At 40.4% G+C, this 20380-nt stretch overlaps 1 protein-coding gene across 1 annotated transcript in view; it reads left to right on the top strand.

Annotated features, from left to right (window-relative positions):
• The first annotated feature begins 2078 nt into the window (after positions 1-2078).
• The window catches only part of slc2a13a (solute carrier family 2 member 13a), a 46597-nt gene continuing 28295 nt past the window's right edge, over positions 2079-20380 (top strand). Inside the window, exons 1-3 of the mRNA XM_028399316.1 lie at positions 2079-2857; positions 10341-10500; positions 11515-11723. Of these exons, the coding sequence (XP_028255117.1) occupies positions 2272-2857; positions 10341-10500; positions 11515-11723 (955 nt within the window). The 5' untranslated portion in view covers positions 2079-2271. The remainder of the gene's footprint in view (positions 2858-10340; positions 10501-11514; positions 11724-20380) is intronic.

Below are 20380 nucleotides of genomic sequence, written 5' to 3'. Positions count from 1 at the left end.
CACTGAAAATTATAGTTTTAAGTCTTTTAAGTCTTTAAGCACAGTCTATAATTTTACAAGGTACCAGCCTTATGAGCTAAAATTGACATTTCAATAGCCTCCACTATAACCTGTTAGTACACAGGTGTGATAAAGAATGATAATTGGGATTCTGTTAAACTACAACTACAGGTAGAGCTATGAACATTACAGCTTTGTTCCTGTACAAAAGCAAAGCCCCGCCAACCTAAATGAAATGCAGCCATTGTTTTTGTTATTGTTATTATTTCATATTGCACTGTAGAATGAGCATTTTTGACAGTTGACTTTTGATAAGTCCACACGTGTGCTGTTTCTGCTACACACAACAACAGCAGACAATGTTAACCCTCTCTAGTAGTATTCTTGTAATTGTTTTCATTCAACAGATCAAACTATTATGATAGACTGGTTAAAGGAGGAAATAACTCCTCATAAACAGTGCATGTAAATGTCTGTGACTCCATTAAACTTGTTACAGATGGGACATGTTTGCTTTGCACCATGGCTAGTTTTTTTTTTTTTATTAAACCTGACCAAATAGTTTTGATGTTAGACAAATCCACAGACTGACTGACATTCCTACCAGTAAATCAGATGGAGACATTTCTACATTACTTGTCACCATGACACCATGAATCAGTTTAGGAGCGCTGCTCCATTATTGCCCATCTTCTCTAATGGGCTCAATCTCAGGCAATTATCAGGCCGCACACTTATTCATTCTTCATGTTGTGTGACACCGCTGACAACGTATTGATCACTTTTCTACACATGAATGCTTTTAACCATGTCCTGTCTGCAGGCTGCATCCATGCAGCATGTTCACATGGATTACTTTTTCTGTTTTAAAGCTTAATCAATTGTGGAGGAGGCACACAGTGAAGAAGGTCAGAGAGGTGTTTATTTAGAGTCAATGGCAAAAATGCGTTTTCAAACAAACACTTGTTGGTTTAATTTGCATTTAATCATCAAATTCTTGTCTTGTTGTTGGAGCAAAACAAGCAATTTAAGAAGTAAATATAATTTTGTTAAGTAACTTGAACTTAAGTTGAAATGGGGGTCATCCTTTCCACCTTGGTTGGAATGCTTGGAAAACTTATACCTGAACATTTTTTTTGTGGCACTGTAGTAACAAATCACCAAAAGTGGTTTTTATTTCCTTGGTTTCTACAGATTTCAAGGACCAGTGAACAGAATCTAGTGCCATTTATTAGCAAGGTTGCAGATCGTTACAAGCCCCATTGAAGTGACCATGCACCATGAAAACATTCTGTTGAATTTGTTTTTGGTTTGTGTGTTTTGGGCTACTGTCTCCCTTGTATCTCACTTTAGAGACATAAAGGTGTTATTATGCTAATAATAACAACTAATAGCTACAAGTGAATTCTACTAGATCATACTTGGATTTTAATCTTTATAAATGCAGCGGGCGTATTGTAAATGTCTGATATCTGAAGGTGAAATTGGTTATGAAACTTCCTTACTACATCTGCATGACTGTTGTGATATAGATTGGCAACCTGTACAGGTTGTATCCCGCCCCTCACCCACTGATGGCTGGGATGGGCTCCAGCCCCCTGCGACCCTCTGCTGAGTAAAGCAGGTTATATGGGAGTGGATGGATGGATGGATGGATGGATGCCTCTGGAGATGATAAACTCATCAGTGACATGGACCTGTAATACTCAGGTCACTCCTGTAGGGGGAGCCTTTTCCCAGAGTAATCAGGCCAGCCTGTTGAAGCTGCATGAGCAGCAAGCCTTTTTGAAGTAATTTCATCTTTAGGCTTTACTGGATGTTGCGTCTGCCCCAGACATGAAATGTTTTTGTCGTCCATCACTTTCAACTGAACAGCAGCCATGGACCTCTAACTGTGCGCTTTTTCTTGTGTACAGTGTTTTATCATGAATGCTCCGCTCTCTTCAGTCCACGCTTCCAAAACAACATTTCTTTGCGTCATGCCGACGCTGGTTGTGACGAACTGCTCCACTACACTCCTCCTATCTTACCTTTCCTCCCCACTCTCTTCCCAACTCTCCCATCAGGACCACGGGGATGCGATGCGTTGATAAACACACGGCAGATGAACTTTATCCAGCAGCATTTGAAAGTGATTTTTTTGGATAACTAACGTGGATTTGACTCCACGCAGAAGGGGGTTATTTAATTAAGTGGGTGAGTGTGTTTTTGTTTTCTTTTTAGAAGCATCAAATACAACTCTGCAGCCCTGTCCTGTGTTGTATTTCCCATATGTCGCGAAAGCTGGTCGACCATGACTACAACCTCCGGAGTATGAGCAACCTTATGGGCGAGCGCTGGAAGAAAGTGAACGACGGAGGTGAGCGGAGTCTCATCAAAGCTCCGTCCAACGCCAGCATCAGCAGCCAGGGCGCCGCCGCCGGAGCTTCCACCGCCGGTGCCCCAGCTGCAGCAGGAGCAGCCTCCTCCTCGTCCACCAGCACCGGGGACTTAGAAAGGGCTGCCCGCAAGCAGTTCCAGCAAGATGTCACGCCCGGTTTCGTCTACATCCTGGCCGTCTTCTCCGCCCTGGGGGGCTTCCTCTTTGGCTACGACTCCGGGGTGATCTCTGGGGCGATGCTCCTGCTGAAGAAGGAGCTGCACCTAAGCGCACTGTGGCAGGAGGTGCTCATATCAAGTACTGTGGCCGCGGCCGCCCTGTCTGCCCTGCTGGGCGGCTTCCTCAACGGGCTGTTCGGGCGCAGAGTGTGCATACTGCTCGCCAGTTTCTTCTTCACCGTCGGGGGAATCGTTCTGAGCACGGCACCCGGGAAAGAGGTGCTGCTGGCTGGGAGGCTGATTGTCGGAGTGGGGCTGGGTAAGACGTGTTGAGCACACCCTGTTCCTTAGGCTAAACGATACCAGGTTTATACTTTGTTCAACTGAGCAGGAAAGAAACTTTAAAACTGGAAACCAGCAAACACTTTTTGCTTTGCCCCTGCTTTAGTGTTCAGATGTCACACTTCTTGAAGCTTTTCTGGTTTGGCTTGTTGCTCTCTCTACTCTCCCTGATGTTTGCAATTACTCACAGCTTCTAATTACACAGCATGGCCTTCTGCCTGCTCCAGCTTCATGCCATGGGCTGTTAGACATCTTGCTGTTAATCAGCATCATTGTGATGATTATTATTAGATTTGGTTGGGTACCATTAAGTAATAAAGGGAAAACTCATTGTGAGACAGCACGCCCAAAAGGAAGAAAAGACAAAGCACACAGGAGACTTGTAGTGTCACTATGGTCGCCTTCATTAGACACTGATGTTGCTTTTATCTGATTGGCTGCGCGTTGCACATCCGCCTTCCTTCCTTTCTATATGATTAATTTTCCCCTAGCACTCCTTTTGATCAGGATTCAATGTGCAGCATTATTTATAGTGGCTACTGTTGCCCACCAACTACATCCTCTATGGCAAGGGCTGTTAAAACTTCCTTTGAGAGTGGTAAGTGCTCCTCTCAGTGATAGGTGGAGGAACTGCACACCATTAGGAGGAAAAGCTGCATTCTTAAGCCAGGTCAAAGACTTCACAGTCATATTTGAAGCATTGTTAATGCAGCTAAGCTGTGATTTAGATCCTTGTTGTGTGATCACAGACTACCCACACTGCAATGAGGATATATGTTTTTGTTTGTCTGGCAGTGGGAACATGCAGAGTATGCTAATTTTTCCACCAGCTGAAATGATTTGCATTTTATGTGACTACTCTGTATGTTTTGCAGAGTATATTAACCCTTTTAAATTACCAAGGCTTTGTATGTGACAGTGAGGTTGCTTTTGATTTCAAGAACCCTGTTTGGAGTCAGGTGACTGCCAGGAACACCATCTAATACTAGTACAGTGAAATAGTGAGAGATACCAAGATTGAAATGTTACATGAGCTGCCACTCCTGGACTCAGGGTCTCAGAGTGACATGCTGTAATTGGGAGGTATGGCACTGCTACAGTGTTCTATGGTCACAAACCATTCCTCCCACCACTGTGGGATGCAGTCAGCCCTCGCACAACTTTGTCAAACTAAGTTAAAGCCTCTTGTTTCCTGCCTTAGACATATTTCAGCAAAGCATGTGAAGAGTGGAAAATGAGCCCCGATGTATTCAGCTGCACTTTGTGTGAGACCATTGCAAAGAGCTCATAAAACCTCTATTAGCTTTTCCTCGTACCAAAACAAATCTTGAGCAAAGGCTCTTTTCTTCTTGCTTATTTTTATAGTACATAATTCCCCACACATTTTATTCTCTGCACCATTTAGAGAATTAAAAAAAGCTTGACAAGGTTTCTGTTAATGACAGCACATGGCTGCCACTTTGCCTGATTAAAATAAATTGAACATGTAATTCTGAGTAGTTAACATAGGATATTAGACAGATGGTTCTAATGGTTTAATTATACCAATTTTCCAAAGCATGACAATAAAACTAATCTCAAATATAAACCTGTAATCCAGGTCAACATGTTTGTCCTCATACGCTTTTATTCCATTCGTGAAAACCTCTGAAATTGCAGTAAAATCCTTAGCGCTCACTTAGTTTGACATTATTTTTTATTTTGAAATGCGAGTCCATAGGTGAGGAAATGATATTGCTTTTTAACAATAAACTCATGAAGACAGCACCTGTAGCAGCTACACACTGTTTTTTGCACAACAGGCACTGATTGCTAATAATGGAGGGAAGCTCATCACACAGGTCATTTCAGATGTTATATTATAAGTGTTCATTAGAAGTGCCCCTCCCCTTCTGCCATCACCACATTTTCTCATGCTGCAATCTTTGTTAAGCAAGCATACATGAGGCCCTGCTAGATAATGAAACACATTCTGGCACTGCAATTAGCTGTTGGAGATGCCAATAAGCCAACATTTTTCAATGCATACAATTATTTCAGGCCCGAGCCAGTCACCTGCACATTAACATGACCATCACTTCTCAGGGAAGCCAATTGCTTCGAACTCACCAAAAAGGTCATCAGAGCCGTTTGTCAGAGCTCTGCCTCCTTGTGTTTCTGCCCATGAGCCTGTGGTGTGTGCTCCTGACTTGCAATAGTTTGAGCTGACCTTTTGCCTGAGAACAGTGACTGTGTGATATGAGCTGTTGTTCGTCTGAGCAGACAGACAGTATTGATCCAGACTTTCAGCACTGATAAGAATTTATTGACAATTTCAATGAAATTGAGAGCTTTTGAGGATATTTGTAGACAGATGTTTCAATCTTAGTGAAGAAATCAATTCTTTTGATCCACCTTGAATATTATTACTATGAGGAAGTGTAGTAATTTACTCTAACCAATCTTCCACCTCTGTTACCAAATAGTGATTTGTCTAGAGAAACATGGATATTTGTTTGGAGTTGTGTTTCTGGTGTTGTTTAAGATGAATTTGGGGTCTAATATCTTCTGTCCACCAATCTGGAACCTCACTGACTGTCATCTGATCACTTGCCAACTGTCATTCTTACAGCTACTCCACTGAGGTGGCTTTGATTAATGTATTTGCTTGACATGAGCATTAGCTTGCCTTCTAACAGTGTGTTATAGGGTGTTCTACTTATTTTGCTCTTCACATGGACTTTTCAGCAGCAAGCAGCCAAAATCTGCTGCAACATGATTGGTCAGCATCACCCAGTCCTGAGAAATACCAGAAATATAGCTGCTAAGGGCTACGTAGCTGTTTGTTTGAGAATTTGAGATTTTAGCGCTGGCTCGGTAGCATCCTTTTACAGACTTCTACAACACCAATACTATCGGGCACAATCTGGAAAAACAACACCTAGAAGATGTGTTCTCAAATACAACAAACGGGATCTATTGTTATATATACAGTTTTACATGTCCACAGTTTAAACTACAAATTAGGCCAAAAAAAAATCCTAATTAGGAAAACTATGTTTTTCTCTTTATTCTCCATTGTCAATGACAGTTGAGAAGACAGGCTTGCATTGCATACAAAACAAGTGTACTGAAAAACTTTTTATGTGTAATTGCTCTGCAGCTCTTACCAGTCTCTGAAGAGTCTTTGCAGAATGTACTTTGTGTTCTCCGAATTTGGTAATAACAAGATTTAACAGGTTTAAAAAAAAAATCCCAAAAGTATTTTATTTTTTAGCCGCCAGCTATTGATGGCTGCGGCCTTGATCTAGTCCCTCACACACACAGTCACTCTCACAGTGAGTGTATAATCATGTTTTCTGGCTAATTTTTCCAGCGGATGTTGAATTGTTTTGTCCTTGGAAACAGTAGACAGGTCTGCATAAAACCGTGCCGTTAATTACACCGTGATAACATTTAATTATGACCTGAAGGCTTGCTAATTAATTGGTTGGTTTATATAATTGAGTCACAGTCCTCATCCTAACTAGGCAGAAGCTAAGTGCAGATTTAATGAGGAGTTTGTTTGTGCACATATTATTGTTAGAATGTGGAAATCGCTTTAGTGAAATGTCAAGTTTTCAGAAACATTTGGTTTTTTTTTTTGTTTTAGCATTTCCACAAGTCACTGAATACTGTAGGGATAATCTCTGAAATGAAGAAGTTAGAAACCTTCATCCATCATGGCCCTTTAGGTAATTTCAGTGAAATTATGCAGACTTTTCTGAATCTAATTAACAAAGGGCACAACCTCTCCAGCTTTTAGCACTGGATTAAATCACCAATGTGAAAGTCAATAACATTTTTATCTTGGGGAGTTTTGTCTTTTCTTCACTCTGCATAATCAAGGACCCTCTATTAGCCCCTAATTAGCTTCCTCCATCACAACCAGATACTTAGCACCAGAAAATGTCCTGTTTGTCTGTATCTGTGGTGGCTCACAGAGAGAATGTAGTGAAGTATCTCTCTCTCTCTGATCAAGTGAAGCAGTCCAAAGCTTTGTTCTGCGTGCCTTGAGGCCGCCTTCACAAGACCAGACAGATCCTTTGTTTAAGTGTGCTGTGCTGCTCAGAGGCTGAGCCTGACCAGACGTTGAGTTTAGAGTGTGTGTGTGTGTGTGTGTGAGAGAGAGAAGAAATAAGTGTGTATTGGGAGCTGTCCATGGTGCTGAATGAAGAACTCATTAAGGAGAAAGGGAGCACAGTGTGACTATGTGCAGAAGAGATTCAGATTCAAGTGTAGAAACGTAGCCTTAGAATGAATCAGTTTGCTTGTTTTCAGTGCTGCTTCAGCTCCAACAGAGAACTTCACAGGAATACAAATGTTTGACAATGTTCCTCATGATTCAGGACATGTGCTCTAAAGCAATAATGCTCATGTAATATATTTGAGCAGCACATAAATCTGCTTGCTTTTCTAACAGAAAGGGATACTTTACATAACAGGTTTATTGGTAATCTGTTCCAAAACAACACAGCCTTTGGTGGCTTTGTTAGCCTCATCATATATGTTTAACTCTTTAATGATTAATGTAAAGCAAATATTTCTCATGGCTAACCCTAAGTAAGTACTTCAAATGTCTTAATGAAAGTTTCCTGCCATTTTCTGGTGAGGACAGGCTATTGTGAAAAACAGCATTTGCAAAAACACTCTTGATGGACTAAGGCTGTACAGTATTAAATCTTTCTGCTAGCCTGTAATGTATTGAATTTAATTGGCTCAAACATATTTTCACCATTTGTCACCACCTGTATCAGGATGTGAAATGGAAATGATACTCACTAGTAACAGTATCATCATCAGCTGTAGTTTCCTACCAGCAGGCATATGTGCCGTCTGTAGCAGCAGGCGGGGCTTGGGTGGCGATACGTAGGAAATCTGTGCATATATCTGTGTGTTTATATAGCAGCCTCTGTTGAATTTTTATTAGTGGTTGTTAAAGGCCTTATTAATTTGCTTGCTAATAGAATAATTGTATGTTCTGAGATAGTTCAGATGCACCACATGGGTGTTGTAGTTCCACATGATTGCACTAACCACCTGTTAGCTTATATTATGACCGAAAAGAACAGTACATTATTTATCTATTAAAGGTAGGGTAGGAGATTTTGATGGGGACATTCTGATGCACTTTTTGTTAAATTAGTGTAACTTCTCTTTACAATCCGATAGCAACCAATTAGTTCGGCAGTTTCGTTTTAAAAAGAAGAATATTAATCATCTGTGGAAGCTATAAAATGCTAAAAACATCAGCCAATCCTCCGGGTGGACCCTGCGCAGAGTATTGGCTGGTTGTCACTCTCTTCCTGCTCTGCGTGCACCAGAGAGGTACGTGCATGATGGCCGAAGTCAGCTAGATGCTAAAGCAGGATTAAAGTCTTAAAGTTCAATTCTTGTACTAAAACTAATGCATTTGGAGACGTACAGCATCTGTGACAACACCCAGGTCAAGAGAGCACCGACCTGAGGACATGACAAAAAAAAAGTACACTGCACTTACTAATGAATTAGACCTATTGCTAACCTTATTGTAAGCTATGTATGAGGTTTCTTGTCTGTCTTTTCAGCAGCTTATGAATGCATTTCTATTAACTTGGCCCTAGCAGACTGGCTGTGTGCCAAAGAGCAGTTGATTAGATTTTAGCAGTGATCTGGATCTCTAGTTTCCGCCATCAGATGATAATCCTTTTTTTTATAACCATAACGAAGATAAAGTCTTGCCTCAAAATCCTTGGGGTGTGTTTCCATGGACAAGAAGCCGCTTTGAATAAAAATGTAGGAGTCAGTACTGAGAGCAGGCTGGAGCGTTTGGCGAGCGCCTTTCCACTCACCCAGAATGGCTTTGTACCATGACTTTTTACTTGAAGTTTGAGCTTGGAGCTTCAGTTCTCTTCTTTCTACTTAATGTGTTCTCCTGACATGTTGTGTACTTGATGGTGGTGATCTCCGTCCGCGGAGGTGAAAAAAAAAAATGAAGAAAAAACAAAAGATCCTCCCCTCTCTCTGCTATTGATTTGTCTTCCCAGAGCTGCCACAGTGTGGTGCCCGCTTGGAGACAGCGCGCTGCAAGTGGTTTCTATAGCAACGGGTAGCCACGTAGTCGTTTAGGGCAGGGTGGTGGCAGCAGGGAGCGGAGCGGTGGGGGCTGCATAGAAAACAGTGGCAGACTATTAATAGCGCTTATCAGGAGCCAGCTGCAGAAAGCTTCAGTGTCATGGCACCTTGTCAGAGACATCCTGGGTAAACACAGACTGTTTGTTCTGTGTTTATGTGAGTACACAAGTGTGTGTGACTATTTGTGAGAGCAGTTGTGAGTGTGTATACGCAATGTGCACGTATGACCGAAGGTCTTCCAGATCAAGGTAGCAGAGAGGTTGTCACTGAGATGGGCTGTGGTGTTTGTGTCTCCTGCATGGGTTCACCTTACATCCACATGACATGATTGACATTGATGTCAATAAGGTCAACAGACTTTATTTAAATAATTATAATCTGACATAAGTGGTGTCAGTCACAATTTTAAATTTAAATGTGTTTTTTTTAAAAAAACTTTATCCACAACAGTAACATCAGAATGAGTGAATATCACACTGTTGTTTTATTTACAATACATAAAAAATAATTTACTAACTCATTACTTACTCATAATTTACTGTGACGTTATTGTATTATGCCGTCAACACTTAGTGTATCCATTTAAATCAGAAATAGACAGAAACCTGTCATTTTCTCACAAGGCTTTTATTGTGAAACAGGTGCAGGCATACCTGTAGAAAAAGTGAATGGAGACAAAGTAAATATAATTCATTATAAATCAGTAAAATGTGACTCAATTTAGGAAAACATACTGGGCACATTTACTGGAATCATTGTCCTATTTTCCCCAAGCCTATTATTAAAAGTCTTGATTTGTTCATGTCAATCACTGCAGTCCTCCTCAGTAAAAAAGAGAGAATTTATGTTAAGACATTTATATCATTTTCAGCAGAACATCTTACCGATGTATTGTTGCCTGAAGTGATGTGGACATGCTAGCATTTATAGCTAACATTCACATCCAGCTGCAACGTTAGCATTTCAGGCCACTTGATGAGTTCAGGCTGAATTAGCTTTTCTTTTAGCTCTTATGTAGTTTCTGCTAATCCTGTCACTCTGCTGTGTGTTTAATGCTAGTCACTTCATTTCTATAGAGCTTTTTAGCCTAAACTTCCTAAAACCAAAACAATGAGCTAAAAGGTGCTAAAACTAATCCAAGTGTTCAACCCTGGATTTTTAATATTTATTTTACAGACAAATACAGCCAGAAATGTCTCATCAAAGTTATCAGAACCAGGAATACTTTATCAATCCCAGGGAAAATTCCAGGTGTAAACTGTAAATATTCACAAAAAGTCAAAGCTGATCTCTTTGACTGACTCCTCCCCCTCTCTCCCTACGTGCAGGTATCGCCTCCATGACTGTTCCTGTGTACATCGCTGAGGCCTCTCCGCCCCACCTCAGGGGCCAGCTAGTGACCGTTAACACCCTCTTCATCACCGGGGGACAGTTCACTGCCAGCCTCATCGATGGAGCCTTCAGCTATCTGCGGCGTGATGGATGGAGGTCAGACAGCCAGAACTACATTTTACACATATAGCAATACAAGTTAGATACTTTTCAAAGCTCCACAATCTCTTTATATGACAGTCATATAGTCAGACATAATAGCAAGTCTTCTCTGTGGCTTCTTATCATGTCAAATGCCAGAAAAAGTCGTTCTGTCTCAAACCTTCATTCAAAATGTCAACACATGCCCAGGTCAGCCCCTAACATTTACAGCGAGCAGCTGTACTGTATGTCTGAAAGATACTTTTGTACTTTTATCTGTTACCTCCTTCATGCTTTTTTTGCTTCTGTTTGTGTGTCTTCCTGTTGTCACTCTAAATGCAGGCGTTTTGCCTCCAGAGCATTTGACATTGAGCTGTGAGATACTGTAGATAAGGGTTGTCCTCACTGAATGGATTCACTGCAGTTCTGACGGACAGAGCGGAGATCGTTCAGAAAGTCTTAGATTGGTGTGATTCATACACGATAATAATACAAGATTATTAAGTTTACAGTGTGAATGATTTCTGTTTGACGTAGCTGCTTGCACAGTGACTTTTCTTCAGTCTCTTACAACTGATCATTATTACTTCCCTCCTTCACCTCTCTTCCTCTTTTCTTTACTTTCCTGGTACACATTGCATTTGCAGAAAAAGCAACCCCTTTGGAAATTATTTTTCACATCGTTCACTTTAGCAATATGGACCAGTTATTAAATCCATCCAATTCCTTGTATCAACCAGGTTAATGTACTTGAAACACACATTAGGTTGCTTTGCATGTAAAGCCTCCTATTATTATGTCTTATGTTCAAGGTTAAAGTTAAATGCTAATTATAGTGTAAATGCTTTGGCACCTTCCCTAGTGATTCATTTTTATAAACTGAACCACCTTCCTAGCAGCTCAAGTTAAACTAAATGCAAGCAGTTGAATTCTCTGTATGGCACCTCCCCGGGTCAACCAAAAAAAATCCTTCTTGGTTATTTTCTCTGCTTGTAATTAGAGTCTTACTACATGTGTTCTTTTCTCCAGGTACATGTTGGGTCTGTCTGTGTTTCCTGCTGTGCTCCAGTTCATGGGATTCCTCTTTCTGCCGGAGAGCCCTCGCTGGTTAATCCAGCGCGGGCTGACCCAGAAGGCCCGCCGCGTGCTCAGTCAGATCCGAGGCAACCAGAACATAGACGAGGAGTACGACAGCATCAAGAATAGCATCGAGGAAGAGGAGAAGGACAGCGGAGGAGGTGAGGGGATTATGTTTTTATATAATCTGTTAAAAAAAGGTACCTGCACTGTTATTTGTGCAGCAGTTGGTTATTTCACTTCATTGTTTACTTCAGTTGGGTGTGTGTTAAGTGCACAGATGACGTTTCTGTCATGGATGATTTGGCAAAACAAAAGGTTACTCGTGGTTATAGCAAGTGCAGTTTAACACTTCAGCAAACACTATTTCACAGAGCAGACATAATAAACAAAGTCATGTTTTAATAAATAGAGCAGCCAGTGATAATTTGAACTGTGATATGATTCCTTGCTGCAAAGTGAGTGATTGTTTTCCTCACAATAAACGGGGCATCATTTATCTAACAGCTCAATGCAGCTGCTGATAAATATTGCTGATAACATGATGAAACCGACTATTAGAAACAAAAGAACAGCACTGTTCCTGCATATAAAGTAATGACTGAGTAAGAAAAGACCGAAGTCCAAGCATACGGGGACAAATTTGAAAGAACGTTTCACTGGATGCAGCATTAGTATAGACCACAGAGTTCAGTGTTGTCCAGGAATTAACTTGATATAATCATTTATTAGTCTCTCTTCAGATACCTTAACTTGTGAGGAAGGATTCTTGCAAGATTCACAAATTGACACAAATCCATATTGTCAGGATTTAATTGATGTGCTTGCAGCCAGACCAGCGGTCATGATTTGTTCCACTCAGTGTCTTGTGTGAAATTTTGGCAATTATATGCAGGTTTTAGGTGTGATAGTGTCACTGTGGGGGACAATAGCATAAGCAGCTATGTTCTGTTTTAGCATATTTGCATTTCCAGCATGGCAAAAATCATCTACCGACATGCTAACTGCTAACTATTAGCTTTCAGAGATCTTCAGCAGCCTATTGTGTTTCTTCTTCTACGGTTCAATGATCTAATAGCTTGAAGTCACTTTTTGGGTGACGGTGACTGACAGATGCTTCATCCAATCACGTTATGAGTTCTTTAGAAAGTATAGTGCTGATGTATTGTATAATGTTAGATTTTTCAGCACATAAAAACCAGCAAAACAAAATGCTCCATAAAATCTGTGATTAATATATACAGAATCTTGAAAAGTGGTTTGATTTAAAGGTGTTAAAGCAAAATGTAAACTCAAAAAACTGCAAAATATCTTCTGGAAGTCCTTCAAAAGCCTTTTATTTAAGGCACTCTGGCTAATTCCTCGCCTCATATTGTTAAAACCTCACATCTGACAGTCAGGACCCTGAGCCTTGAAGGCAGCAGCCTCCTTCTCAGTCACTTTGATGTCCTTCTCCATGAGGCTGATTAGACTGTGTATTGTCTCCTGCTGCTGCACGATGAAGTCCTTCCTCAACGTTCAGTCGCTCAATTGCTTTCCCTTTTGACTCCTAGAGCGATGGTAGTGACCTGTCAATCAAACAGTGTGAGCAGCAATGTGGCGTCGTTTCTCTGACGTTTGTGTTAACATGGTTTGAGTTTCTGTGGGTGGAGTTTTTGTCCTTTGACTGTCAGCGTTTCTTCACTTCCTGGGCATTGTAGTTGTTGTATGCTTTAAAATACTTGTACTTTTAAAAATAGTTTCACTTTTGAGAGCCACACTGAGATTGCTGTGATCAACATTGTGTCATTTCAGCTTTCAACAAGGTGAGTCAATCAGCACAGATCTCTGTTAGAAAAGCCCATGCAGTGAGGAAGCCGATAGAAAATACTTCCTTTTACATGGTCAGTTATTCTGCGAGCTGACCTTTGCTCAACCACATGGTTGTTGCTGTTTGATATCAAGCTTTCCCAGTATGTGCAGACACTATTGAACCAGGCTGTCAGAATTGAGCTTTATTAACTTAGCATTGTGACGTCAAGAAATGTAACATCTGAAATGACGGCAAGCAGCAGCCTCCAGTCTGATCTTGCAAATTTTTACCCTACCTCTGATCTCTTTTCAGTCCTTGCTCAAAACCACCAAAACACAAACCCTCACCCTCAACAGCATTTACTCACTTTTATCATAGCCTTTATCTGCCATCTGTTTTTTGGGATGTGTGAAAGAAGGGAGGCATTACTCTAACACAGGAAATAAGGTGTAGAAATTGCTGCAAGGATGTGAATCCGAATGCAGTTTCATCAGCATGATGAATCTTACCACAAGCAATGACCAGCAGTTACGATGACAACAGCAGTGACGTCAACAAGAAACAGTTTGCTTGGTTGTTAGCTGTAATAGACAAGTTGTGACAACCTTGCAGATCCATAGTAGAGCCTGTATGAACGCATGTTTATGTCTGTGTTACATTTGAAATTCCAGTTAAGACCAACCTACCCTGTAATTTAGATAGGGACCTTGTCTTAGAGTACATGGGGGCTTTACTAATATGGCTGAAAAGTGGAGAGACTTGACCTCAGCTTGTCTTAAGGCTGTAGGGGATGTAGAAGGAGGGGAGAGTGAGTAAAAAATAAAACATCACAGAACATTATGTCTCTATAAAGAGCGGCATCCATAAATCCCCTGGGTCTGAAGTGAAGATCACACAGACACTCACAAATAATCACACACTGATGTATGAAAGCAGACACTGACACAGGCAGCGGAGTGTCCCTCTTGTGGGACTCAGTGTGTGTCCAGCAGTTTCATGTTCATTCCTCCCCTTCAATGTATCTCCGCTGCCATCATCAGTTACTGTGTACGAGCAGACTCACAGCATGGAGGCACAGCACACTCCCTGCTTGTTACCTTGTAGCCAGTGGTTAACATTTGTGAGACTAGAGTCATGGACCTTGTCCAGGCCATTAGAGATGCTGTTGTTTCACTCGGGTTTGTAGAGATATTGCCATTATTTTCTCAATAGCATCTTTCATTGGGTTCTGGTGAGGATGAAATGACACAACAGCAGCAGACAATGACACAGAGTAATGTGACTGCTGCTTCCACCTCTCTGTAGAACTGCACACACACACATTGCTCCTGTATCTCTCTTTCACTGTGGTTGTAGTTGTTTTCTTTCAGCTCCTGCAGTTTCCTTTTTAAAGCTTCTTTTTCCTTAAGGTTGCTCACTTCTCACTCCAAATTTAGGAACCTTTTAATATGTGACCACCATCCGTGCCTCGTCATTTCATGGCTGCACTGCTAGTACATTTGCAATTATATGCAGGACATATGACCTGTATACCAGCTGTTGCCTAGCGACCAGACAGATGAAAAGGGGAAAAGGACTGGTAGGCAGACAGATAGAGAATTAACAGTTGGAAAAAGTTTAGTCATGATCAGGTGACATCAATCACTTCCTCTAAGTAAGTAAGGCAAACAGGGTTCAACAGCGATCACCTGCTACTTGCCTTGGTCAAAAATATGCAAAATTGCTAATGACACCTCGGATCTTACTACTCTACTCCACTGCACACTATTTTTTGAAGTCTTTTGTTAATACTAGGTTGTTGTCAATCTTCTTACATCAAATTTTTCTGATTAATTGCTAATTTAAAGCTGTTTAAAGAGTTGAAACTTTAGTGGGGCTAAGGAGAGTGGGTGACGCTGCTAGTGAACACTGATGTTATCCACCAACCTGTCACTAAAAGCAGCCACCTCCTTAAGTATGCAAATTTTTGGCGCTTTAGCATTCATTTCATTTTCAGATTGCACCTTGGTACCTTCATATGTATTTTTGCCATTTAGAGCACTCATTCAGTCTGCTGTTATTCTCAACCTGGAGACTCTCACAGGAAAAACTGGTTCAGTCCTCAAACCTCATAATTAACCTTATTCCACTGTGACTGGCCCTTCTAAGTGGTCAGTGGCTATACTTATGACTTATACTTATGACTCCTGCAAACATGATGACATGATGTGTGTGTGCTTGTGTGTGTGTGTGTATTATCACCTGGAAAAACAATGGTTCACTGGTTACCATGGAAACAACATTTCTCACTTCCCTTTTTCCTCTCACCTCAGACATAACGGTGATTATAGTGTGTATAACCCTTCCATCCTTCCTCTATATTTTGCTTTCTCTCACACACACACACACAAACTTATATGCACTTTAAACATGGCATATTTCTAAAGGTGCCGAGTGGTCAAAAAACTGATAATGATATCAGGATTATTATAGATCACAGCAGAGTCACCACCTCCATACTGGTCCCCTGAGAAAACCGTCAAGATTTGACTGTATAGATACACTTTATATGCAATAATGTTGCTTCGTATATAAAGGCAACTTAACTGCATCTAATAATAAATAGATAATAATGAATATAACATACTGTATGTTTTATCAATAAATAGGTTAAATGTAACAAGAGAAGAAGAAAAGTTTATCCTTTGCTGACTTGCTTATATTTTCGTCCATGTCAAGTCAGATTTCTACAATACAAAATACTGCTATTGTGCAGGATTGACTTTTGTATTGTTGGTACATCAAGGTGTAGGTAGGAATGATATATACCTTGAATTCCCACTTTATCTTTTGAAACAAGTTCAAAAATGTGATGCTGATGTGTTGTCAGTCCCTCTGTCAATGAGCTCTGATTACTAAGATGTGGAGAGGGGAGAGAGGAGGGGGAGAGTGGAGGAGAAGGTCGGAGACAAGAGAAAGTGAAGTGGAAAATGGATGTGTTGGGGCAGCAATTATGATGGAGAAGCAATATTGTGGCAATATTGCAGGCCAATTCTGTCAGCCATTACTTTGCCATTCTTCATGAGCAACTTCATACTGCACTGTATTGAACACATTGATTTCTTTGGAAAGCTTGTTCATAACAATTCTCATTCCAGGGAACAGTGAGCAGAGTCAGATGTAACCTTACAAAAACAAAGGGCATGTCTGGACACTGAGTGATGGAGGCTACACTGAGCAGTAAATCACTTTATCTGCACCTACATGACATTTCTGTATCACAGAGCCACTGAACATGTGTTTTATTCTAAGGCTGTCAAGCTTAAAGTAAAATCAATGAGGGTCATTTCATCACTAATTCTGGAGAAAGGATTAGTGGTGTTGGATAGTTTGCTAGCTTCTTTATGGAGAATATAGGAATGTGGTCAAGGTTATTAACTAGAATTTTCTAGATAATGGAAATTATTGCCACATAATTATGACCACAAAGTATGAAGTAGACAGTCCACAGTAGTTTTCAAGCTGTCAGAATCATGGAATAGTCGTATGGTGTGTATGCGTGTGTTCATTGGCTCGACAGCAAACCTGTTGTTGCTGTTTCTCATCTTGGCTGTTTTGGTCTCCGCCAATCCATGTATGGCTTTTTAGTGGCAAAACTTACCATTGTCTGTTGATGGGGAGGTTGTATACAGTGACCTTAACAACAGGCTGCAGGATGAGTCAAAACAATAAGCTGAAAGATGCTAAAACTCGAAGAAAAGAGTTGAAGAAAAAGCATCAGTCCCAACTATTACCGATAGTACCTAGCTATTTATTTTTGCTTTATATATATATATCTTTGTTAACATATTATTAAAACATAGTACACATAGTTTACTTACTTTTTGCCCATTTCTTGAATATTATTTGTGTGTTGACATCCCTACTTGATGGGTTTTAGGGAAAGATGCAGGGTTAAAAGCAGACACTTGTATGTTTCTAAGAAAACATTGTGCAACAACACTGAGTTCCCACCTAGACTCATACACCTTTTTTCTGTCACTTTGGGAGGTTAATGCATAAACACTGTTCATTTTAACCATGTATGGATGGGCTCAGATTAGATCCCTTTAAGTAAAGTTCCCTTTTAGTCAGACAGGTTTGATTTCAGTGGTAGAGATGAAAGAAATTGCTCGATGTCATAGACTTTTGACAAGTGTTTAGTGCGGTACAATCACTGCCTTTCATAAGACATCAGCAACCAGGCAGAGCCAGTAATCAAGATGAATGGGTCTATTGTGTAAAAATAAATACAGCTTCATATGAAAGCAATAAAAGCAGAGACTGTACATCAAATACATCATCACATCAGTCAGGGTGGAGAGAGTTTCAATAGGGAACCTTAGTTATATTTATTTATTTACTCATATCAGTTTGAAAACAATTGCTTTTCTCTCTATTAATTCGTGGACCAAAGTAATCTCCTCACTCACTAACCCGCTGTCGAGTTGGATTTGTTTTTAACCGTCTCTGTTAAGGTAATTGAATGGTACACTGTTAGCGATCAGCAAAATATATTATGCGTTTACGTTGCTGCTGTGTGTCTCAAAATGATTTTGTGCTTATTATTATGGCTACCTATTCATAAAACACACAGGCGCCAACCTGCTGCACATGAAGCATGTGTGAGGGAGTTTCAGCAGCAGGCACCTCCGTTGCAGTGCAACGTCTCCCATGATTATTAATAAATTGTATTATAATATTTGAACATTTTATAAAACTTTACTGCTGCTCTGTGTCTGCTTAAATCCACATGGAAATCATTATGAGACCACACCATAAGGAAAAACTCAACAGCAGCCTCTACACTAATGCGAAGTCAGGCAACAAAGATCAATTTTTTACATTTTTATAACACGGCCTAAGAGGTTGCGTGACATCATTTGATAAATTCAACTGTTTTCACAGTCTGTTCACATCCAAGCTTTCCTGTTTATTGATGTACTAAGCTGGGTTCACTGCTCTGCGCACAAATAAAGCTTAATTGAATCTAAACATGCTAGAGGCATTGTCTTCTCTGTTAATCTACTTTTTCAATAAATATGCTTTTCTCTTTTCATCCCGGCTTTTTGGGATTCCTGACAAACACAGCCTGATCTCAGGGGTAATATGAACAAATATATTTTGATATAAGACCAGTGGAAGTGACACATTTCTGCCCGTGTCACATCGGTTTGAACAATAATGAGCTGATGGCAGGCTTAGCTTGCCGGAGTGCAGGGAAATGAAACCAAAGTCCCAACAGAGAATTTATTATGGAGGCTGCATTAGGAGAGGATGCAAAGCAAAGGCAAGCTGCTTCTCATGAAAGCAAACAGGGGAGATTAGGGAATTATCTTTGTCTTTACTTCAGTAATTGCTTTCTATCCAAACCCACTTTGCTTTTGAAAGTCCAAATAGTCAATTCATGGATTTGTGGGTATGCAGAGTTGACTATTGTTACAAATTATATCCTGCAGAATTTCAGCCATCTTCAAAGTATTAGCAAGCTCTTGTTGGTTTGTTTATTGAAAATTAATAATTTTAACACACATTGAGGAGCGAGGAGCTTGCTTTGCTTTTTTCATCAGAAAGTGCAGTGCCTACATGTACCAGAATGCATTGTGCATGCAGCTTGGAATCGTGAAGTTGGCTCTATGCACAAAAATCCACATCCTGTCCTGTGTCTAGTCATTTTCTCATGTCTTGTATGTCTCGGTTCTTATTTATCTTCAGAATCCTGGGTGTCTCTGTACAAGAAGTAAAGCTTCTCTGTGTAGTACAGCACTGTTCAATGTTTGTTTTCAGCAGCTCAGTTTCTGGATGGTCCCCGCTAACCAGTACACCTTTGTGAGGCTTACGTAGCAGCAGCATCCTTTTTCAGCTGTATACTGCTGTGTGTCCACCTAAACCAACCACACAACCCTCTGCATTTCTCCAATACAAGCTGAGCATGACTCCCAGTGAAATATCTTGTAGTTCTGAGAACCAGTGCCGTCCCTGGAACGGGGTTGAATTGGGTTGTTGTGGTTGTGAGCAGAGGTTCTGCCCTTTTTGAGGTATAATTTGAACAGGAATATAAAAATGAGTAACCTCGAGGACAGACTGCACATTGGTGTTCTGTTATCCTTACAACTATGGCTCTATGATGCCATTAAGTGGGCTTTTGGAGCAGCTGTAAAAATTGTCTGCATCTTAACAGTGTTCAACAGTTTTCTAATCTTCAAATCTTGAATGGCACCACTAGAACTTTTCAGTTATTGTAATCACAGAGCACATTTTGATTAAAATCAAGACCACTTTAACTTGTGGCAATATTCTTAAGAAGATTTCCTGGGTCCTGGTTTCCAATGGCAGCGGAAAAGCTCTGACTCATCCACAGATGCTTCATTCAATTAAAGTACGCTTGTTGAATTTGAATGTTTTGGCTACAGAGACTCCAGTGAGGTCTAAGTGAAATTAACAAGCACACAGTAATGGTTATGACTCAAATGTTCCATCCATAAACGTGGGTTTATTAGGTCAGTAAATTACCTTTGACAAAATTACTAATCGAAAAGCTTCAATGGGAATAAGAAATTCAGATGATGTAGGTTACGGTGCTTATGTTTTATTTGTTTCTCCTCAAGCCCCTCTGACTCACACTCTTGTTTCTATATGTGCCTCAGTGTATGTCTCTAAGGACGACCCTTGTCATTTGTATAGGGGCAGATGTGCAGCTGGGAAGTCATGAATTCCAATAACCCATCAAATTGATTAGCAGCAGACTTAACGGTGACTCCAGAGATTTTCTGCCAGCAGAAACACTCACGACTCATTAATACAGGGATTTTCTTCCCCATCTCTGTTACCCAACATATGGCATTTATATTTTCCATAATAACTGTAGGCAGAAGCTAAACAATACACAATAACATTTTGGCAGAAGTGCAGCGTTGTATTAACAGTTGCAGTGTTTTTAATTCACAGCTGCTATGATTCATATTCCAGCTGGTTTTCTTTCAATTATACTTGTACTCAAGCCTCAAT

This window comes from Parambassis ranga, chromosome 2 (assembly GCF_900634625.1).
Source record: "Parambassis ranga chromosome 2, fParRan2.1, whole genome shotgun sequence".
In the NCBI taxonomy this organism is placed as follows: domain Eukaryota; kingdom Metazoa; phylum Chordata; class Actinopteri; family Ambassidae; genus Parambassis; species Parambassis ranga.
The sequence above is the reverse complement of the archived record's forward strand: the minus strand, read 5'-3'. Positions and strand labels throughout refer to the sequence as shown.